The 23,869-nt window shown below is 44.3% G+C and overlaps 1 protein-coding gene across 2 annotated transcripts; it reads right to left on the reverse strand.

Moving 5' to 3' along the window:
* Positions 1–1,860: 1,860 nt before the first annotated feature.
* Positions 1,861–23,632, reverse strand: LOC147462075 (mitogen-activated protein kinase homolog MMK1-like). 2 transcript variants are annotated; one of them, XM_086509519.1, is made up of 7 exons: positions 23,334–23,467; positions 3,634–3,763; positions 3,415–3,552; positions 2,956–3,294; positions 2,689–2,872; positions 2,385–2,596; positions 1,861–2,171 (listed from the first exon to the last, which is right to left on the reverse strand). In XM_086509519.1, the coding sequence occupies exons 2-6, from the start codon at positions 3,646–3,648 to the stop codon at positions 2,418–2,420; spliced, it is 855 nt and encodes a 284-aa protein (XP_086365645.1). In that variant the 5' UTR covers positions 3,649–3,763; positions 23,334–23,467; the 3' UTR covers positions 1,861–2,171; positions 2,385–2,417. The 2 variants fall into 2 exon arrangements, with proteins under 2 accessions (XP_086365645.1, XP_086365646.1); XM_086509520.1 differs by having other exon boundaries at positions 1,861–2,596; positions 23,334–23,632.
* Between the last annotated feature and the right edge of the window lie 237 nt (positions 23,633–23,869).

The raw sequence follows: 23,869 nt of genomic DNA on the forward strand, positions 1-23,869 counted from the left end.
CAAGAATGTGGAGTTGGTTACGTTCAAATGAGATCTTGTTGTAAGAGATGACAACCTTGAAGCTAATTCATGGCCAACTAAAGAATCTACTAGATCAAATGAGACGGATGTTGAACCGAGTCCCAAAATGGAGCTTTGGAGTGAGTAAAATGCCATTGGGAAAAGATTGCACCACATTGAGTAGAGACCAAACAGCGGCTATATAGTGCAACATAACAAGTCAAGAAGGTGAGTTTAAAAAGCCAAAAACTAAGAGAGCACAAGAGACACATGGAGGAGTTGATTAATCTAAGAAAGATATTTGATTAATCTAAGAGTGATGGCACTAAAGACTATCCAATAAATTGAATATCTGCGCTCTCTCTCTCTCTCTCTCTCTCTCTCTCTCTCTCTCTCTCTATTTTCGAGCTCTGTAGAAATGGGTTGAAATACATCTAACATTTAAGTCCATCTTGAGCATCAGTTAACATAGGGAATTATTGCTACATGCCATGGATGGACCCAAGCATGCATCGTGCATTCTCCCTTCTGTTGCGAGGAACGGAGTTGTATTTGTTCCAACTTCATAGTTAACATAGGGAATTGTTGCATCACGCCATGGATGAACCCAAGCATGCATTGTGCACTCTCTCAAGTTGCAAGGTACATTGTCACATTTCAACGACATTGCCACTCTCAAGTTGCAAGGTACATTGCCACATTTTAGCGACATTGCATCTTGTGTGAGACAATGCAAGTGTGTCAAATGACCATATTTCCTTTATACATCTTTAGTGGAGAGGATCACGTCTAGTATATAGCAACATCACGGCAAGCATCCCTAGAGGCTGAGACATTATCCAAGCATAGAAACCAGATCCACATGTAAACCCTAAACACACTCTTTAGTTATTCTGGAAAAAATCACCCCACTGAAAGCTGCGTTGATAGAACTGTGTCAAACCCAAGAGTTAGTAGACAGCCATGTGTAGAGACGCAACTAAACTACCAACAGAAAAATATGCACGAAGGAAGGCACATGCCAGGCATCCATATGCAAGCCTCCAAACATAGTTCACCACTATAGACGCATAGACAGTAATAAAGTGGTGTGGACCTTGAAAACAAAGATGCCATCAATCTCCCTTGTTGACTTCATTGCCCTGGCAATATAGTGGTGTGGACCTTCAAAACAAAGATGCCATCAATCTCTACAAACAATAAATTCTTACTGACCATTTTCCTCCATCTTAACTATACATGCTACTCACAACACCACGAGCATCGACTCACACGTTCGACAAATTTGTAGAAATTCTCTTCCAATTTATCAAAGCTCCCCAAACATCATATGCACAAACAGGGTAACGTGAGGCATTTAGGCAAACTTGCCTAAATGCTATAAAAAAAAAGGGACATCTTCGCATGCTATCACAAATACCTTTCTTGAATTGTTTTCTGAATTCAACACACTTGAGCTTAACTGCACAAATTACAGATGTTCTCGGTCACTTGGTTACTGAGCAAGCGACCGTTATAATCGGATATAGCCCCCCCCCCCAATACTGGTTAGGAGCTGCTTTTGTGCCTACCCAACATTATCTACATAAACAGTAAACTTTGAGGATAAAATGTCTCCCCGCTTCGTAAAGGTAAACCATTTTTTGCAAACATAATCTCCATTGTCACCAGCAGACACTACACAGTTTCCTCTGAGATGCATCTTGACCAGTCTGATGTTGAAGGCAGTTAGTCACCATCCCAAAAGGCTTTTTTATATGATGTAGCCAACACATCTTTGGCATAGTGAGTCCCCCTTCCAGCAGGCTAATAACAGTACTTTCTAGCCACCTGCCACCACTATTACTTTTGGGACTGTACTTTGATGAAACAAACTTATTGCTTTTGCTTTTGCAAAGAGAAAAACTGACAGTAGCATTTGCCTGGAATTTACAAAGAAGGAACAAATAGTTCATCCTCTCTCAGTGTTTCCAATGTATGAGTATCTTTACCAGCATACACTTGACAAAAATATATTTTCAGTGAGGCTTGCAATATCAAACAAATCGTTTGTTTCACCAAAGTGACCCCATAGTGAATGCAGCTGCATCTATGGCTCTTTTGAAGAAACACAAATATGAGCAGTTCCTGGTTATCCTTCAATTGTAAGAATCTACAATGTTTCCAACAACCTACACATTGACAGCCAAATCTTCATCTAAGTGAGCTTTCAGGAAAAATAAATAAAATTACATTGTCGTGCGCAAGGGTGGTAGAAATTAGTTGCTGCTTCTTTTATCAATAATGCCCTGATACTCGGAAGACGTTGCTTTCATGGCAGATTCATGCTAATTATGTGTCGGTGACAGCAGCTTATCTGAATTAACAAATTTTGGATCAAAAACCTTTTGGATGCACAAGATATTCCGTTTCTATCATCAGCCTTGCACCCTGAACTTTGGATTAAATAGCAGTGCCTCCTTGTAAATTAGCTCTCTTATCTTCCCCTCTGTTAATCTGTGCTCATCCACGTCGAAAGTGAACGGTTCCGGACAAATGGGCTCGTCAGATTCGTCGTGCATGGATGCTAGGTAAGGATGAACAAGCGCATCCTCCACTGGTCCATGCCACATCAAATGTCAATTTCTAAGTAAACATGATTCATTACCTATAACAAGAAGCAAGCATTGAAACACAAGCATGCTTTACCAGTGATCCTTTTTGCAGGATTGAACTCCAGCATTCTCTCCATAAGATCTAGAGCGTCTGGAGGCACCATAGGAAACTTCTCGCTTAAAGATTGCTTTTCGTAATGAGGCAATTCACGGAGATAACGCTTAGCATTTTCACCCTTGACAAAGTTCATACTTGATTCATCGGGTACTCCAATCATCTGCAATACAAAGGCCCTTAGTGCCTCTCAAAGACACTGGGGTAAACCATGACTAATCAGAGACAAGGCCTGAAGCACCATACCTTCGCAATGGTTCGCAGTTGATGCATGTAGTCCCTGCCCGGAAACAAAGGCTCATGAATAAAAAGTTCCATAAAGATGCACCCAACAGACCACACATCAATAGCAGCCGTGTAGTCTGCAGCATTGAGTAGCAGCTCTGGAGCTCTATACCATCTTGTCACCACATACTCTGTCATAAAATCAAGCTCCGAACTTGATGATGTACGAGCCAGTCCAAAATCGCCAATTTTTAAGTCACAGTTGGCATTTATGAAGAGGTTCCCGGGCTTCAAATCTCTATGTAGAACATTGGCAGAGTGGATGTATTTCAGACCTCTCAAAATTTGGTACAAAAAGTACTGCAAACACATAGAATGGAAGGGCAGCTCAACACTTGCTGTACATGTAAAGCGTCATCGTATTTGAGAGCTTTTACAAAGGAATACTAGAAAGGCCGCAAAAATTAGCAGCTGACTTACTTGACAGTGGCCCTCTGACAAAGTTTGCTTTGACTCGATGATTCGAGAAAGATCAGTGTCCATCAGCTCATAAGCAACATATACATCTTCAAAATCACGTCGCCTTGGAGGAGGTAGAATGTCTTTAATGGCAATAATCTGCACAAGTTGTTGAAGTCAACTCAAAATTCATCGAGCCTCAATCAAGATATCAATAATATGAGTTGGCAAAGAACACACATTCTCATGCCTCATGTGGCGAAGAAGTTTAATTTCCCTGTAAGTCCTTTTGGCATCCACTCTGTTGCTTAGAACATTGCAAATCTTCTTTATTGCAACATATTCATTTGTTTGAGAGTTCAGGGCTGAGCTGCAAGGATGAGAATAGAAACAACCTATCTGTTTTAGTGTTTACAATACAACTGAGCTTCCCACATCTTCTTCAATAAATAAATTTCAGCTTCTTGCTTTTATCAAGAAATGCACACGCACCCAAATTTTTACATGCAGCTATGCTGTGTTTGAACCCTTCTACATGTTTATATTATCAAGGCCAACAAATCGAGAATGCGAACACTAGCAATAATTCATTTTCTCACATTAGCAATATAAACCACCTGATGACCAATCCTCTTTTGACATTAACTATTTATCACACACGACTTGCCTAGAATTAGTTAAAATCCAAGAAGCTGCAGTATTTCATTTTGCGTAAATTTGATTGTCTATCTGCTGCATCCGGACTCGGCACAGGAATGTGTAGCCATACCATGCTCTGTGACCCTCTAGACTACTACTCACCAAGGTGAAGAGAGATGCACACAAGGAAGGAGACAAACACGATATGAAAGGACGAGAATGAGAGACAATGACCCAGGGGCAATAGCTCAATAACTCAAGAGAATGCTCATTGTCACAAGACGGGCACCATGTGCCAATAGAAAAGAACGACTGAACAGACTTTTAGCACTTTAATAACAACTGAACTGAAAGAGAGAGACAGACGACACGCGACACGGAGTGGCGGAATTCCACCCCAGAGAGTATTGGCCCCAAACCTTGGCACCCCTTTCGGTATTTTTTTATATTGCATCAACAAGTACAAGCCGGTACTCCAAACTCTGCACCTTCTCTAGGAAGCATGCCAAAGGATGAGCCCTAACCTGGCCCTTGGCCTGAAAAGCAATCACAGTGAAAAGCCGTCAAACTCAAAAGCATTTGGTCCAAAAGCAAAGCCAAAAAGCTGCCAGCGCAATTTACGGAAATCCGTAGTCCTGCCATGTCAGCACCGCCAGCGTGAAAAGTGGAAAGCCGTACAGTTCTGCCACGTCATCAGCCATCTTGATTTTCGAAAATCTGCGTTCTTACGCGTATTTTCTTACTCAGTTCGGATTTCCTCCTTAGCCTACGGAATGCCCCCTTTCTGATGCACCCGTCACCCATCATGTGACGTATCACGGGCACTCGTAACCCCGCCCTTTCCACCGAACTTACGGAAACTCCTTCACGATGTTTACCGTCACCCATCAAATGACACATCAGAGTTGTCCGTTCTTGATGGCACTTCCTGTAGCTACAATCTTTTAACAGTTCTTAGTGTACACAATAAAATATCCTAGAAAAAAGAGATTAATCATTTAAAAAATTAAGAAAATAGTCCAATTAGCAACACCCTTTTTGGATTAAACAGGCCGGTTTCAGCATGTGCTGGAGCAGCTGGCGACTAAGCCCGGGAGGACACAACCTGCTCTGATACCAATTGTTGGAATTAGGGTTGCAAAGAAACGCGCACAGCTTGGAGAAGACGAAGGAAGCTCAAGGCACACAACAGAGTGTGTTACTTAGTATGCAATGGAAAGATAGATAGCCCTAGAGTGATGGGCGTATATCCAATGCTCGGGGGAAAAAACCTCCTAAAGAGAGAAAAAATGCCCCGGTAGTCCTAGTGTGTTCACACACATCACTACCACATGTATATGGTAACAAGAGCAACCCAGAACAAAAAGATAAGGATGCACGACCCAAGCTTACTCTTCAAGAGAGGGCTCTCTACATAAAGGAGGGGAAGTGCTTTGAATGCGGGGAAACTGGGCATATCTCCGCGAAGTGCCCTAGCAAGGCACCGAATGAACAAGATGAAGAAAGGCCAGAAAGTTCTAAAGCAGCTGAGAGACGTGGCAGAAAAGGCAGATAAAAAGCAGAAGTGGTACCACATTGCGTGGAGCCTGAACCGAATCAAATGAATGGAAGTACAAAACTGATTTGGAATGAGCGGCTCGATTTGGAATTACGTCCGACAGGCTGAGGCCACAGGCGGAGGTAGTTTGAGTGGCACCCGGACGGGATGTTGCCATTACACCGAGCATTGGCAAACTTCGTTTGCAATGACGGGTGTTTAGGGCACGAGGAGTTTTACGTATTTTCCTTGGAAGGTTGTGACGTTCTACTCGAAATCCCTTGGTACCACAACAACAATGCAGTGGTTGACTACCGGGCTGAGAAAGCGACTTTGAGAAATGAAGGGCTTAGAGATTGTACTTGATGAACTTCAGTTTCTTTACTCACTTTTTTTTGGGAGAGAATTGAATGATGGATAAAGGTCGAATATGTTTTGGACCTGAACAAACAAACGCCAAGATTTTCTCCACACTCATGCCGATTGCTTTTCAGAGGGCCTGTTAGGCGAGTTACCACCTGCTCGTCCTGAGGATTATACTATTGATATGATACCAGCCACCTTACCGTGTGAGCCGAGCCCAGAACGAAGAGATTATGAACCAAGTGAAATACCTCTTGGAAAAGGTCTTGTCCGGCCTAGTACTTCACCGTATTGCTCTCAAGTATTGTTGGTTTTGAAGAAAGATGGATCTTGGAGAATGTGCATCGATTATAGAGCTCTCAACAAAATCACCATCAAGAACAGATTTCCGATTGATGATATACTCGACAGATTACAGGGATCCTCGCTCTGCTTTTGGCATCCCTTGTAACTTTAAATATGTGAGCAGACCTCTCACAACTCAGAGCATTTGGATGCACAGTCTGAGTGTGAGCGCCTGCCCGCACTCTTGTACCGAAAGGGGCGCCAGTCTTTGGGGCCAATATCTCTAGGTACGGAACTCCGTCGGGCCAGTGTCGAATAAATTGTGAACTGTGAACTGTTTTGAAGTGATTATTTGGTGTTGTCGCGGTAGATTCTTGACTTGGAGTGTCCAAGTCTGTTACACGTACTACCTGCGACGTCAGCATCTATACTGCCTGCCATGTCAACCATACTGACCGGGTGGTCATGACACGTCATCACTTTGTGACATACCCCCCTCTTGAAAGAATTGTAATCGCCCTCGATTACGCCTGCAAAACAGACCGAGGCCATAAACTAGTTTGGTAGACACTGACTCTAAGTACCGACGCACTAGACGACACCAATCAGCACTTGTAAAAGACGATAGTCACATCACATCAGATCACATTCACATTCACATCACATAGAATCTAGGACCGTGATTCTTGGCAACGTATTTAGCAATCGCATCTAGATCCGCACTGGACCTCACTGATGTCGATTTAACTAATCCCATATCGCAATCACGTCCATAGATTCTGAGAGCGAAATGCTACAATCATTTGGTCAATCATTCCACTCAAGCACTGTCGTGTGCGAGTCATCATTTTCGGGGATCCCAATGCCCATGTTGAAGTACTTCTCTCATAAAGTCATTCAACATAATACTGTCAGTCCATCAGTATACCTGAAACCCAAAGGGAGTCAATGACTTTATTCCATCGAGGTAATCTGTGACAAAGGAGTGGAGTAACTCCCCTCTTGTGTAGTCCCGCTTGCACCAAATTCAGCCCGCTGATCAGTGAGAACTCTTGGAATAGTCATAGCTAGACCAAAAGCGTCGAGGTGAAGTTCCAAATCTGAGGAGTATCTACTAGGTCCTCCTCCATCCAAATCGCATTCAATTCCGGATGGTTCTTAACTAAGAACCACCTTTCTCTTTCATGTCTTGGGAAGTCGGTATCTGTTCCTGAACGAGAAGTTACATACTAGGCAATCTCACCCAATTAGGAATATTTAGTGGTTGGCACATCAAGTGTCACAAACAAGTGATGTGGCATGGCTGCCATTATACACACACCCCAGGCAAGTCCGGATTTTCCATTGTCTTGCTCACGTGGCAGGCTCGTACGGACGGTCCCAAAAATCACGGCGCATTTTTCGGAATGCTGACGTGGCGACAACTTACAGACGGCAGATTTTTCCCCTGCTTTATTCTACGCAAAGGCTGAAGATTTCCTACGATGGCAGCTTTTTGGGAGTTGTTTTAATTCCCTAAGAGAGCTTGTGAGAGAGCCTTGCTTTATTTTTGAAGGCTTTTGATTTACAGCTTTGGGGCTCTGCTTTTGGCATCCCTTGTAACTCTTTATAAGTGTAGTTGGCCTCTCACTTCTCAGAGCATCTGGACACAGAGTCTGAGAGTGAGACCCAACCACTCTATTGTACTTTGGCAACAGATTTAATCCAAAAAGAAATAATGAAAGGGACGCCAGTCTTTGCGGACAATAACTCTAGGTAGAGAACTTTTCTGGGCCGTGTCGAATCAATTGTGACCTGTGAACTGTTTTGAAGTGAATTCTTGTCGTGTCGCGATAGAATGTTGACTTGGAGTGTCTAAGTCTGTTACAGTGGTATCAAAGCGCGGCCGATTTCTCTTCTACCGGGAAATCCAATCCTTTTTAGGCAACACTTCTGAATTCAGATAGAGATCAATCGACTTCCTCTGCATCTCAAGATGTGGGAAGAGATCACAACGAAGATTCACGCGAGGAGTACGGTCCGCCTCAGCCTACTCAGGCGGAGCTCGAGGACACGGAGCGTCGATGATTGATCGATGATGCAACAAAGATGCTGTTAAATTTGCGAAGGACCAGAAATTTGCAAAATTTACAACTTAGACCTCCTTCGACGAGGTGCACTCACAGTGGCGGCAAACCACAGAACCACCCCTCAAACGGGCACTCAAGAAACCTCCTACTCCAAGGATGTTTACGGAGCAAGAATTAGAAGAGGTGGTTGATACACGGATTTCTCAGCTTTTTGACGCACAGAACAAAGCCGAAAAGCACGACAAAAAGCAGAAGAATGAACCGACTTCCCGGGTTATTTGGGTTGTCAGTCTACATTTGCCTCGGCAAAAAAGCAGAAGAAGCATGTGCAATTTGAAGGAGTACCCAGTTCTTCTTCTTCTTCTTCTTCTGACAGGTCTTCTAGCTCCTCTGACTCAAGCAAAGAAGACAAAAAAGGGAAAAAGGGAAGCAAAAAGCAAAGCTTCGGAAAGGACAAGAAAAAGGCAAAGAAGTCTAAATCCCGCCCAGTTGTTGACAGTTCTACGGGGGACTCGTCTTCAGATTGTTCGCACTCTGACGACAGCAGCTTTTATGCAAAGAAGAAGAACTTTTATAAAGTCAACCTGTATGACTTTCTGGAGGATAAAAGCAAGAAAGTCCGAGAGTTTAAAGAAGGTGGACAGTCAATTAAATTTGACACGTTTTTTGGATATCGAGCTGCTTCGAAGGCTTTGGCCTTCATACAACAGTTTGACATAGCTTTCTCTGGAGAGCGTTACTCAGAGCACTCCAAGATACGGAGGGCTACCTCTTACTTCAAGGGAAATGCTCGAACTTGGTGGTCCACGCTTCAATTGAACAAGACAGCGCTAGTTAAATGGCTGAAATTCAAAAGGCTTTTTATTTCTTCTTGGCTGACTCGAGAGTACGAACGCCACATACGAACTGCTTGGAACCATCTTCGGATGACCAAGAAGGATACATTGGACGCATATTGCGAGAGATTCTAGAGCTTTTTTCTACCAGCTTCTTCATTTAAGAAGATCTCGTTCAAAGAACAGATTGAGCGGTTTACCTTGGGACTTCCTACAGAGATCCGAGATCACTGCTTAGAGCAAAAGTCAGATTCCATTCAAGAATAGATGAGTCGTGCAAAACGGGGTTTTTCCATTCATTCAGGCAGTTTGACCTACCCCACATATGAAATCATGACACAAAGGACCGAACAGACTTCGAACAATGAAAGTAGAAAGAGGAAGAGCAACCCAGAAAAGAAAGAAAAGGATGCAGACCCAAGCTTAGTCTTCAAGAGAGAGCTCTCTACATCAAAGAGGGGAAGTGCTTTGGATGCGGGGAAACTGGGCATATCTCCACGAAGTGCCCTAAAAAGGCACCAAAACAACTGAATGACAAAGATGAAGACAGGCCTGAGGGTTCAAAAGTAGCTGAGGAACGTGGATGAAAAGGCAAGATGAAAGCAAGACTGGTTCCAGATTGCATGGGTATTGACCTAAGCACGATTGATGAGAGTACAGAACTATGCCGAGCTTGGGGCAAAGTGAAAGACCAAGAAGCCCTCATCTTCTTTGATGGAGGAGCCAAGGCCAGCTTCATTTCACCTGAATTGGCGGCACAGCTCGAGATCACACCCGATCGGATGGGACCACTAGCAGAGGCAGTTCTAGCGGCACCCGTCAAGGACGTAGCCATTACACCTGTCATTGGCAAACTTCGGTCGCATTGTCGGGGGTATTTGGGGCATGAGAACTTCTACATAATGCCCTTGGAAGGTTGTGATGTCCTCTTGGGAATTCCCTGGTACCATAAGAACAACGCCATGGTCAACTATCGGGAGAGAAAAGCGACTTTGACTACAGACAAGGACCGAACCATTGTACTTGATGTAAAACTTAAGGGCGAGTCTCTCCCTATTGTATCGGCTTCGGCCGTTTCAAAATTAATGAAATCCAGTCTGTTTGTTTACTTGATCTTTTTGAGAGAGTTGATTGATGAGAATAGGACAAATATGTCTGAACTTGATAAAGAACGCCAAGATTTTCTCCACACTCATGCCGATTGCTTTTTGGAGGGCCTACCAGGCGAGTTACCACCAGCTCGTCCCGAGCATCATACCATTGATCTGATACCTGGAAGCACACCACCGAATCGGCCACCTTACCGTGTGAGCCGAGCTCAGAACGAAGAAATTAAGAGCCAAGTGAAAGACCTCTCGAAACAAGGTCTTGTCCAACCTGGTACTTCACCGTACTGCTCTCTAATGTTGTTGGTTTTGAAGAGAGACGGATCTTGGAGAATGTGCATCGATTATAGCATAGTTACCAGGAACGGGAAAGTGGAACGGGAACGCGGAACGGGAACGCGAAACAAAATGCCATTCCCTGTTACGAGTACTCACGTTTGAAACACGGAACGGGGATTCGGAACGGGAACTTAGAATGGGAACGGGGAACGGAGACCTGAAAACGGCCATTCCCTGTTACTATGGATTATAGAGCTCTCAACAAAATCACCATCAAGAACAAATTTCCGATTCCTAGGATCGATGATATTCTTGACCGACTACAGGGATCCTCGTGTTTTAGCAGGATCGATTTGAAGAGTGGATATCATCAGATCCGAATCGCGCCAGGAACTGTCTATAAGGCAGCTTTTCGGACGACTTTTGGGTTATTTGAGTTTTTGGTGATGCCTTTTGGCCTAACCAATGCTCCTGCGACATTTAATAGGATGATGGATAGGATTTTTCGAGAGTACAGACTATTTGTGGCACTTTCTTTGACGACATCATTGTTTTCTCCAAGGATAAGGCAGAACATAGACAACATCTGCTACAGGTCTTTCAACCATTACGAGATCACAAGTTGGTGATTAATGCGAAGAAAAGTGAATTTTTCCTACCCAAGATACACTTTTTGGGACACTGTCTCAGCAGTAGGAGTGCAGATGGACCCGGCCAAGATAGAGACTATCCGTGATTGGCCCGATTTGAAGAATGTCCATGAAGTTAGAAGTTTCTTGGGTTTGTGTTCGTACTATAGGCGGTTCATTAGGAAGTTTGCAGATGTTGCTTCCCCTTTGCATTTGTTGACTCAGAAAGGAGTCCTTTCTCGTGGGGACCCACAGAGGTGACTGCCTTCCAGACATTGAAAGAGAAATTGACTAAAGGACCAGTTTTGACTTTGCCGGATTTGCAGAAGTCATTCGAAGTATATTGTGATGCTTGTGGTCGTAGTCTGGGTACGGTCTTAATGCAAGAAGGCCATGTCATTGCCTACGAGAGCCGATTGTTCTCAAGGCCGGAATTGACAGCACAGATTTATGAGAAAGAGCTTTTGGCGGTTATCCATGCTCTTACTCAGTGGCGGCGTTACCTACTCGGAGCGGATTTTATTGTCTTTATAGACCATCAGAGTTTACGCTGCTTCTTGTCACAGAAGCAGCTATCGGAAAAGCAGATGCGGTGGGCAAACATCATGTCACAGTTTCACTTTCAGATTGTCCATGTGCAGGGACAGAAGAATTTGGTAGCAAATGCTTTGTCCCGGAAGCCGTTGATTCTTGCTCCTTCCGCGATACATCATAAGAGCTTCGAGGATATGGTCGATCAATAAGCCACAGATACAGATTTTGCAGATATTTTCACTCGAATACGGAATGGGGAGATAGTAGCGGGATATTTCATTCGGGATGGCTACTTGATGACGAAAACCATGTTGTGCGTTACACAACCGTTGAGGGAAAAGGTTATGACCGAATGCCACTGTCCACCTTTTACGGGTCACCGCGGCATAGCTACCACCTTGAAGGGTGTGAAGAGATACTTCTATTGGCCGAGACTCAAGAAGGATGTGGACGATTTTGTGCGCAGTTGCTTGGTATGCCAGAAGGTCAAGTTTGACAAGCATAAAGCACAGGCATTGTTATAGCCTTTACCCATACCCACCCACCCCTGGGAAAGTATTGCAATTGATTTCATTTTTTATCTCCCAAGAACACAGAGTTGTCACGATGGTATCTCGACTGTTATTGATGGATTTAGGAAGCAAGCTCATTTCATTCCAATGAAGAAAACAGTCAAGCCGAATCACTTAGCAAGACTGTTTGTGGCCCAGATCTTCAGATTACATGGCATGCCCGATACGATTGTCAGACAGGGACCCCAGATTCACGAGTTTGTTTTAGAAGGCTATTTGGGAGAACATTGGCACGAGGTTGCAATTCTCGTCATCGTTCCACCCGCAGACTGACAGGCAATCTGAGATTGCCAATTCAATGGTACTAGATTTATTGAAGTCATACATCTCGGATCAGAAGACTCAATGGGAAAAGTATTTACCTTTAGTGGAATTTGCCTACAATAACACAATACACTCTTCAAGGGTGAAGACACCGTTTTAGATTATTGAAGGTGCTACGAAGGTTCCACCCTTCCTAAGCACGAAAGATAAGATTTTTGAAGACGATGAGTACACGCGTGACTTGGACACGGCTTTGGCCAAGGTCCGCGAGGCTTTGCAGAAATCTCAAGAATGACAGTAAAAGGCAGCACACCGCCATCGTCGCTATTTGAAATTGAAGGAGAACGATTGGGTGCTCTTACGTTTTGAGAAGGCACGTGTGAGAAAGAAAAAGGGAAAGGAGAGGCTTTTTCCAAAGCTTAGTATGCAATACTACAGACCTTTCCAAATCTCCAAAAAGATAAATGATGTCTCCTTCCGACTGAAGCTGCCCGATACTTCGAGAATTCACAATGCTTTTCATGTGAGTCTCTTGAAGCCTTTTAAAGGCGATGTGCCCGAAGATGGGGGGCCTGATGAGCAACCCGAAGTGGAAGAAAACGAGGAGATCCTTGTTCCAGAACAGATATTGGCACATAAAGACAGAAAGATTAAGGGTAAAGTGATAAGGCGGTTCTTGGTTAAATTCAAGAACTATCCTGCATTAGATGCGAAGTGGATGGAGGAGGAGGACCTAGCAGATACTCCTCAGATTGTGAATCTTTACCTTGAAGCATTTGGATTAGCATAGTCTATTCTAAATGGAACCCCGAACTCAGCTGCCGTCAAAACTTTGCTATTTCCTATCTTCTTAGTTGTCGCAAAATAAACATTAAATTGATGCAACCAAGAATGAATAACCGTAGCATCCATCTTACCATCATGCTTACTGAAAATCAACTTCTCTGTGACTGGTTGTTGGAATCTGCATCGTGGCTTGCGCCACTTGAGGAACTCCCACAATCTTTGGCTCGTTCGGACTTCGAGGCAAGTACTTGTCGAACCAATTCTTGAGTGCGGAGTTCTCTTTGAGCCTCACGCTCGACCTCCAAGGCCGCTCGTCTTGCTTAAGATTCCTCTTGTCTTTGTGCTTTCCTTTCTTTTCGTTCAACGCGCTCGCGTTCAAAGGCAATGCAAGTCGCTTCTTGTTGTATGGCAATTCTTTCGTTGCGTTCTTCGCGCTCGCGTTCCAAGGCAATGCGAGTAGCTTCTTGTTGTATTGCATTTCTTACGTTTCGTTCTTCGTGCTCGCGGTCCTTGGCTTCCTGTCGTTCTGCTTTTCTTTCTAGTTGTGCCATCATCTCTATCATCGACTTGACCATCACCTCCATAGAATTTGGTACAACTCGTGGCGTAGATGGGGAAGGGGGAGGGTCGGAAAAATCTCTTGGTGGGAAAAATTCTTCGTCGCCTCTCTCATGCTCATCACCTGTATGCGAAGTATCCATTCCGCTTCGGGTGATGACCATGCACTATGATCTCTGGTTCTTAAGTTCATGAGGAACTTGGGTTCTTGAGGGTCTTGGGTTCTTGGGTTCTTGAGGGTCTTCAGGTTCTTGAGGTTTTCTTTCGCTTGCAATCTGTGTTTTAGAAGGATCTTCTCTTTACCCGAGTTCTACTCTTCTCTGCGGGCGCACCCCTTGGCGGCCTTGCGCTCACACCAAGGTTGCTTTTTCCCACCTCACGTCGATTGGCCGGCCGCTAAGTGCACGGTCCGCTCTCAATGAGTGAAAAGAGGTACAAGGGGAGGTTGGACAAGCCCTTCTTTCCTGGGATTCCTGTCACTCTTCAAAAACACGATTAGGAATCGACACGCCCAAGCGAACTTGGGTTCGTGCGACCGCAACAAGCAAAAAAATTCTTGTGATTTTTGTGGTTCTTTCCTTGAGAGGGGAAAGGTTATGACCGAATGCCATTGTCCGCCTTTTACGAGTCACCGCGGCATTGCTACCACCTTGAAAGGGGTAGAGAGATACTTCTTTTGGCTGAGACTCAGGAAGGATGTGGAAGAGTTTGTGCGCAGTTGCTTGGTATGCCAGAAGGTCAAGTTTTGACAAGTATAAATCACAGGGATTGTTACAGCCTTTTACCCATACTCACCCGCCCCTGGGAAAGTATTGCAATGGATTTCATCTCCCGAGAACACAGCGTGGGCACGACTGTTTATTGCCCAAGTCTTCAGATTACATGGCATGCCTGAGACGATTGTCTCCGACAGGCACCCCAGGTTCACGAGTTTGTTTCGGACGGCTATTTGGGAGAACATAGGCACGCGGTTGCAGTTCTCGTCATCGTTCCACCTGCAGACTGACGGGCAATAAAAGATTGCTAATTCAGTGGTACTGGATTTGTTGAAGTCTTCTTTGTTGGATCAGAAGACTACTTGGGAAAGGTTTTTATCTTTGGTGGAATATTTCGGACAGCTATTTAGGAGAACATAGGCACGCGGTTGCAATTCTCGTCATCGCTCCACCTGCAGACTGACGGGCAATCAAAGATTGCTAATTCAGTGGTACTGGATTTGTTGAAGTCTTCTTTGTTGGATCAGAAGACTACTTGGGAAAGGTTTTTCCCTTTGGTGGAATATGCCTACAGAAACACGTTTAACTCTTTGATGGGGAAGGTGCCATTTGAGATTCTTGAATTTGCTACGAAGGTTTCACCCTTCCTTAGCACGAAAGATAAGATTTTTCTTTGAAGCCGACCAGTTCATGAGGGACTAGGTCCGGCAGGCTTTGCAGAAATTTTGGGAAAAGACAAAAAAAGGCAGCAGATCGCAATTGTCGTGATTTGAAATTGAAGGGGAATGATTGGATGCTCTTACATTATAGGAAGGCACTCTCGAGAAAGAGAAAAAAAAAAGGGAAAGGAGCGGCTTCTTTGAAAGCTTAGCATGAGATAGTTTGGACCTTTCCAGATTTTTCAAAAAGATAAATGATATCTCCTTTGGACTGAAGCTGCCAGAATACTTGGAGGATTCACAATGTTTTTTATGTGAGTCTCTTAAAGCCTTTGAAGGCGATGTGCCCGATGATGGGAAGCCATATGTGCAACCCGAATTGGACAAAAACGAGCAGATACTCATTTCAGAACAGAAATTGGCATAGAAAGAAAGAAAGAAGGTAAAGCGAACTGACGGTTCTTGGTTAAATTCAAGACCTACTTTGCAATGGATGCGAAGCGAATGGAGGAGGAAGATCTAGCAGATATTCCTCGGAATGTGAATCTTTACCTTGAAGCTTTTGGTTTAGCATAGTCTATTCCAAATGGAACCCACAATTCAGCTTGGCCGGAGATTTGGTGCAATGGGATGCACAAGAGGGGAGTTACTCCGCTCCTTTGTCAACAAATGCCTCGATTTTTGAAGACTAGAGTCACTGATGTCTCTTTGAGCTTCAAGGATACTGAGAGCTGACAGTATTCTGCTGGATGACTTTATGAAATGAAATTCCAAAAAATATGAAACTGACTTGCCCTTGACTTGTTTAAGTGCAGGAACTGATCAATGAAATGACTGCAGCATTTCGGTCTAATTGATCTTGAGTATACATGGTTGCAATAGGGGTTAGTCAATCGAGCATCGATGATGTCCCAACTGGATCTAGATGCAGTTGCTAGCTACATTGCCGATAAATCATGGTCTAAAATCCGAATGAATGTTGAATGTCGTGTGATGTCCTGTGATGTCGTGTGATGTGACTGTCGATTGGTACATCTCCTAGATGTGTGTTCCTAGTACGTAGGTACTAACAGTCAGTGTCTACTAAGACGGTTTATGGCCTCTGTCTATTTTGCAGGCGTAATCGAGGGCGATTACAATGCTTTCAAGAGGGGGGTATGTCACAAAGTGATGACGTGGCTGCCAAAAACCCTAATTCTGTTGAAACCCTAACCCTAAAACCAAAAACCCTAATTCTGTTGAAACCCTATCCCTAAAATCAAAAACCCTAATTCTGCCCTAGCCCTAACCCTGATTTGCTGGACATCAACGTGATTTACGGAAAGCAGGGTAGCTTTTTGGCGTTGCTTTTTCTACACAAATTGTTGAGAAAGAGAGAGAGAACCCTCTTTGCTTTATTTTAGCAAGAGAGAGAAAGAGAGAGCCTCTCTGCTTTATTAATTAAAAGAAAGAGAGAGGAAGAACTTTTGCTTTAATTGCCAAGTTTTTGAGCTTTTGATTTTCAGCTTTTGGGGCTCTACTTTGGCAACCCTTGTAACTTTAAATAAGTGAGCACGCCTCTCACAACTCAGAGCATCTAGACGCAGAGTCTGAGTGCGAGCGCTTGCCCGCACTCTTGTACTTTGAACTCAAATTAATACAAAAAGATATACCGAAAGGGGCGCCAGTCTTTGGGGCCAATATCTCTAGGCACGGAACTCCGTCAGGCCAGTGTCGAATTAAATTGTGTACTGTGAATTGTTTTGAAGTGGTTATTTGGTGCTGTCGCGGTAGATTCTTGACTTGGAGTGTCCCAGTCTGTTTACAAGGAGAACTCTTTTGCTTTATTTTTAGGCTCAAGAGAGAGAGAATTTGAGAGAGAAAAGCACAAGCTTTTAATTTTCAGCTTTTGGGGCTCTGCTTTTGGCAACCCTTGTATTCTTTAAATAAGCAGACAAGGCCTCATAACTCAGAGCATCTGGACGCAGAGTCCGAGTGTGAGAGCCTGCCCCCACTCTTGTACTTTGAGCACAGATTAATACAAAATGAAATACCGAAAGGGGCGCCAGTCTTTGGGGCCAATATCTCTAGGCACGGAACTCCGTCGGGCAAGTGTTGAATCAATTGTGAACTGTGAACTATTTTGAAGTGATTATGTGTGCTGTCGCAGTAGATTCTCGACTTGGAGTGTCCAAGTCTGTTACAATGGTAGCGTTTTTGTAGACAACAAGACAGCGTTTTCATCAAGGCATCAAGTACACGGGACAGCCCCAACTTGGCGCAGTAGGAACCAACTCATAGCATTTAGTTTTTCAGCCTTAGCATCGTCGACCTCAACATAGCACCACTTAGATTTGCATCAGCATCTTGTACCAGATTCTGCAATCAATAGCATAGACTTCTCTTGCCAACGAGAGAAGGGCCCTTGAAGAGGGTTTGACAACATTATGGTGTCTTATTCTTCTCTCTCTATCTCTGAGACTCATGCACCTTCATTCACAGTGTTCATCCACTTTGTTTGTGTCCATTGCACTCTCTCACTAAAGGAACGGAAGGCTCTCCCTTCCGTAAGTAAAAGGAACCCTTGAGCACAGTTCGGAGCACTCATCTTGAGCAAAGTTCAACATTCACTTCCGCTGCACCTTACAGCAATGGACACAAACAAAGTGGTGAACACTGTGAATGAAGGTGCATGAGACTGAGAGATAGAGAGAGAAGAATACGACACCAGAATGTTGTCCAACCCTCCTCCGAAGGCCCCACTCTCTATGGCGAGAGCAGTCTACTATTGATTGCACAAAACTCTACAATGCTTTGGACTTGTCGACGACGATGAGACAGGCTGAAATCTGAAAACGCTAATGGCTGAAATCTGCAAATCTTTATCTGCTGAGTTCTGACTCTATGTCGGTGACGACGATGCAACGACGACGCGCTGAAAACGTAGATGCTGAAATCTGCATTTTCCAGGCTGAATGTGCAAACTTCTGTGGATCTGACCATCCGACGAGGATCTACTGTGGGAAGGTGAGATCTGCGACGTTCGGGGATTCTATTGCGGAGTCTTGATGCTGAAAACTGAAAACGTTGATGCTAATGATGATCTTGTCGCGATGAATCTGCAAAACGCTAGGGGGACTGTGCTGATCCAAAACGCTAGGGCTGATCTGGTACTTGATGCAAAACCGCAAACCGCTAGGCTTGTCCTTGGCAAAAACGCTAGGCTGGTCTTTGGCTGAAAACGTTGTCTTGACGGGGGGGGGGGGGGGGTCTTGCTGAGAAGGAGCCTCCTGAATACTTGTTCCTGTTGCCTCTTTTGCTAGTAATGCTAGAGCTAGGTTTTCTTATGTACTTGGCTATCAAAATTGCCCTACCTAGTTCCCAAAAAAGTCACTTAAAAATAATAAGTGAAAATTGGCTAAAATAGGTCTATGCACTGTAAAAATGTTCCTGATGGATTCAGATGGAAATCTGATTATCATGCTGTGTGCAACCAATCTAAGTGTCTGGACACGCACGGTCTGCAAACAGACTCACAAAAGTGCCAGAACGCTTCCTAATCTAGACTGAACTGAACCCTTGCCATGAAGTAGCTTGTCCACGTACACATAGGGTTAGATGTGCACGTGACACTTTACCCTCTAAGGAATAAAGAAATACCGAAAGGGGCGCTAGTTTTTAAGGCCTACAAGTTGTCGTGGTCTGCTCGGAACATTCTAGATTCCGAGCCGTGTGTGCTTTGAAATGTTAGTTCCTGTTACCGTTCCTTCTGCAAGGTTTCTCTCTGTGTTAAAGTTTAAAGTAAAGTTTCGGGTGAAAGCCAAAGTCTACCGCCCTACTGGCCGATTTCATGGTTCCGTCGTCGGGACAAAATCACTTTTTCCTCAAGAAGTGAGCGTAGGTTGGTTTGGTGAAGACACAGAGTACAGGAACGTGGGATTACAATATGGCCGACAAAAGGAAGGGCATTATGAAAGAGGGTTCCTCTTCAGAAGACGGTCAGGAAATTCCACATGTTCCTATATAACCTTTTCTGCGTTCACCCTACCAAAAAGTGGTCAAATTAGGGTTGATTTTCTGCTGCGTTTTTCGGGTTTGCAAATATGAACCAAGATGAGATAGGGAGAGGTCTCACGGTGGTAGACTGGCCACTAGATCTCTTGCGGGAGTGAAGTGGGTCTGCCAGGTGGCACGTTGCTCGCCGATTCTCTGAGGCATTGGTAAATCATCTTGAAATTTGAGCTTACTTGGTCGTGGGTAGTACGCTACAGTATTGTGGAATTAAGCTCGTTTGCAGAAGCAAGAGCCTCTTGCACATGTAAAAAGTTAAGGGACAGGTTGGATGTCACAAACTGCTAACGTGTCAAAGCCCTGAAGAAGGAAGCCAACTTGCACATGTCGGCCGAGGGGCCTAAACCCTAAGAAGAACAAGTAACAGAAGAAGAAGTCCTACCAACTTATGGGGATCCCGTCCGATGGGGCCTCAAGTGACATTAAGGATTAAAATAAAGCATGACTCTCACACACACACCAAAAAGAGACTTGCACAAACTGATGACGTGGTAGATTTCCAAAAATTGCGCTGACAGGATGACGTAGCAGGCAGTACGGATTTCCGCGTTTTGCGCTGACTGTTGTACGGACTTCCGTGATTTACGCTGTTAGCTTTTGGGCATTGCTTTTGGACCAGATGCTTTTGAGTTTGAAGGCTTTTCAGTGTAAACTGCTTTTGGGGCCTAGGGCCTTTAAATATGAGGCCATGGGCTCATTCTCGGGCATGCTTCTTGGAGAAGGTGCAGAATCTAGAGTACCGGCTTGTACTGTGTCAATATAAAGAAATACCGGAAGGGGCACCAAGGTTTGGGACCAGTACTCTCTGGGGTGGAATTCTGCAACTTTGTGTCGCGTGTCGTCTCTCTCTCTCTCTCTCTCTCTCTCTCTCTCTCAATTCAGTTGTTATTGGAGTGCTAAAAGTCTTTTCAGTCTTTTCTTTTCTATTGGCACGTGGTGCCCTGTCACAATCTCTCTCTCTCGGTTCAGTTGTTATTGAAGTGCTAAAAGTCTTTTCAGTCTGTTCTTTTCTATTGGCACGTGGTGCCCGTCTTGTGACATTGGAAGATGCTATGCGGTGAAGTTCAATAACTATCCACCTATGGATGCAAAGTGGATGGAAGAGTATGAACTGTCAAAGTCACCAAATGTATTGCAGCTTTACCTTGAGGCCTTTGGGTTACATCCTACGTATGCCCCAGCCTAAGTCTGCAAAGGAGGGATAATGATAGAACTAGCACATTAAATGTACTCATGGATTCAGTGCAATAGCAGTGTACATTGTTTGACAAAAGTATAAAGGTCTCCTTAATCGTTTGTACACATGTTTTGACAGTCTTTCTTGCGGATACATGCGATGATAAAAGGGTGCTTACCACACTAAATCATCTATGGCATGTATATATGACACGCAATCGAGGACGTTTGCGCTTTTAAGAGGGCGGTATGTCACGAGGACATGGCAATTGCTAACTCAAGTTATTGGTTTCTTTCTGATGAGTTTTGTTTAATTCTTTGGAGCCTCTTTTTGAAGTTGCAAATGGTCAAACATTGTATGGCCAGTGTGAAACAATAGTTTCACCCACAGACGGGAAGTTGGTCGGCACTGGAATTCGAGTAGTAAAAGGGTGTCTAGGCTCGGTTCAAAGTCATCTAGGTCCCCTCGCCGCACTTTGCTGCAAAGCCAAATGATGCACCAGTTGAGAGATTTTTAAGCGGGAAGCCCAATGCGGGGATATTGCATGCATGAGTGCCAAGCGACACTTTTTGGCCAATTTACCATGTCTAGGAGAACAAAACTCGTAACTAAGTTTTTGGAGCAGTTTTGGAGACTGATAACTCTGATTTTCAGTCATTTCTCTACATTTTTGAGCTTCCCATGACTCTACCAAGGACCAAAAGGCTCATTTACAGCATTGGAAGGCATCAGATGCGTGTTTACAAGGCTGTTTTGTTGCGTTTTCAACAATACACAGGTTTTGGCAGCCATGGAACTCTTCCCCTTTTGCATCTATTTGTTCACAGATGCATTACAGGTCAAGCGCAGAGGAGGGGGCGCTCGATTTATCCTGGGGAGATGCTTCATTGAGAACCTGTCTCATAGGTTAAGAGCTATTGTGTGCTTTGAAGTGTTAATTCCCGTCACCGGTTCTTTCTGCAAGGTTTCTCTGTGTGTTAATGTATAAAGTAAAGTTTCGGGTGAAAGCCAAAGTCTACCGCCCTACGGGCCGGTTTCAATGGCTGCAGATAGTAGCACTAGGCTACATCTGCTACATCAAGGTGTCTGCTCCCAAAAACGTTGATGTATGAGTGTGGACGCAAAAACGCTAGGGTTGTGTGGATGTTGAAGAAACCCCAAGGTGAAGATGGGGAAACGCTAAGGCTGTACTTGCGCTATTGGGTACTGGTACTACCAGTACTGGGATGCAAGGAGAGGTGAACCTATATAGGTAAAAGAATCTGGATCGAGCAGATCCTACAAGAGCCCCGACGACTTTTGATAATGCTGCTAATATGTCAATTATTAATAAGTCATAAACCTATCAATAAAAGGTGCTTCCTATGTAGATACTACATAGGCTTGGTATTAATGCTAGTCTATGGGAAGATGTGAACATGAGAGAGAGAGAAAGAGAGAGAGAGAGAACACACCAATTACAACCATCTGAATTACCACCACCCCACCCCATTCCTGACATGGTATTCCCCCTCCATTGCATAACATAATTAAAGCACCATGGACTGACTTGACTCCAACTCTTCAAAAGAAGCAACTTCAAGCTTGATTTGACGATTCAATGTGGGCTCTGTATGGCCACCACGAGAGATATCTAGGGCTGATTTTACACACCCAATGCAGGTGGGATCGAGGATGGGCCGCAAAGGCCCTTAAGGCCCTTGCGCCTGCTGTCAAAACCCGCCAGCGAGGGGGACTTCCTGGAGGGATTATTATCTCAGCAAAACACCAGCGGGGGGAAAGGCTGAAAACACTTGGAATCCCCAAACGAAGAAAAGCATGTGCTAGAAATGGGCAGCAGGGGCTGCTTTTATAAGGAAAAAGTGCCCTAGACTTTCAGAGTTCCGACTTAGCCAATAAACTTGCACTCAAAGTGTGAGCGTGCGCACATAGTTTGGGGTCAGTGTGAGTTCTATATCTCCCACATGGGTGATTCATTTTATGTGAGATCTGGACCATGACCCAATCCTATCCTACTCTACATGTCAGTGTTGTTGAATGCCCACCAGAGTGTAATAACACCTTCCCAGCACTTCTACAAACCAGTGCAAAAAGGGGATACGAGTAACAAAAATCTTCTAATGACTCCGGACAAGTCCTAAGAACTCCGGAACAAGTTCGTAAAGTTGCCAATACAAAATCCCTTGGACTCAACAGACAAACCTTCGCTCTGCAGACGTAGCAGAAGCACATCCATGTGTGTGTGACATAATCAAATCGTTAGATTGAATAAGAAGGCCTTCACCTTCCTGCTGATCATGCTTGTAACAAAATTTACTCCCTCCGTTTAGTATCAAATTAAGAATGCAAGAAAGACGAACCATCTTCTGGTCTGATGTGGTGTCTGAATCTTCCCTTATATTCTTTAAACTTTCTATTTTGTGGAGCCAAAGGTGCTAAAATACACAGATTAACAAGCTAGAGACTTTTGAGTTGTGAAATTTAAATAAAAGATTGGTCCGTAAATGGTTCCTGCTTATGACACTTGAAAATAACAATCCTTAATAACTTCCAAGAATCATCTTCAACCCCAACGTTATTATACAATGGCTCATTCATACCTATGGCCTGGTGAAGGCTTTACACATTTGATGCACGTGTTGACAATATGTTGAAATGAGAGATCCTATTATAGACACAAAGCCGCTGTGGTAGTGATCTCAAATCATTAAGATTTGACACATTAAAAAAATCACGTCTAGCCTGACCACAATTTGCCTGCATGCTAATATCCTGAAGGTATAAAAGTGGATTTCAATAATCCATTAACGACATTCATAAGGCTTTCAAGTCTCAAAACATGCCCACAAGAGCAAAATTCCCAGAAAGGAGCACATCATACCAGACAATTCCATAAGCACCCCGACCGAGGATCTCGATGGGCGGCTTGTACTTAGCAGTAACCTCAAAGGGGCTGCCATATACATTGTACACAACATATTTGCCACCGTGAGAGGGGACCCCCCTTGTGATCACATCACCATCGTCTTCTTCTTCCTCTTCTTGTGTGTTTTCATCATTTGCCTCTTTTTGCTTCTTCTGCTGCCGCTCTTCTTCTCGCTCTGACGGCAGCTTCTCCTTTGAGAGGTTTCCACATAGAAGAGAGCACAAAGCGGCCAACCAGTACTGCAGAGCCAGCTTGAAGGCTCAACAATTAGCTCCCGCAAGGGACTATACAGATGTGTGTGTATGCGCGTGCGCGGGCGCGGGCGCGTCCGCGTTGTGTGTGACAGTGTATGTGTGTGTGTGTGTGTGTGTGAGAGAGAGAGAGAGAGAGAGAGAGAGAGAGAGAGAGAGAGCCCATGCATTTTTGGAGCGTTGTGCGCTCAATACTGCTTTTGACCTCGTGGCCTCCAGCATCTTACGACCGCATTCCGG

This window comes from Adiantum capillus-veneris, chromosome 3, assembly GCF_014529385.1.
Source record: "Adiantum capillus-veneris isolate H3 chromosome 3, ASM1452938v2, whole genome shotgun sequence".
Lineage (NCBI taxonomy): Eukaryota > Viridiplantae > Streptophyta > Polypodiopsida > Polypodiales > Pteridaceae > Adiantum > Adiantum capillus-veneris.

What these genes read in the sequence shown, in the direction of transcription:
- LOC147462075 (XM_086509520.1), bottom strand. An exon ending in AACTGCGAACCATTGCGAAG is followed by an intron (nt 2,873 to 2,955) that starts GTATGGTGCTTC and finishes TTTGTATTGCAG; the next exon opens with ATGATTGGAGTACCCGATGA. An exon ending in TCCTGCAAAAAGGATCACTG is followed by an intron (nt 2,597 to 2,688) that starts GTAAAGCATGCT and finishes GGCATGGACCAG; the next exon opens with TGGAGGATGCGCTTGTTCAT.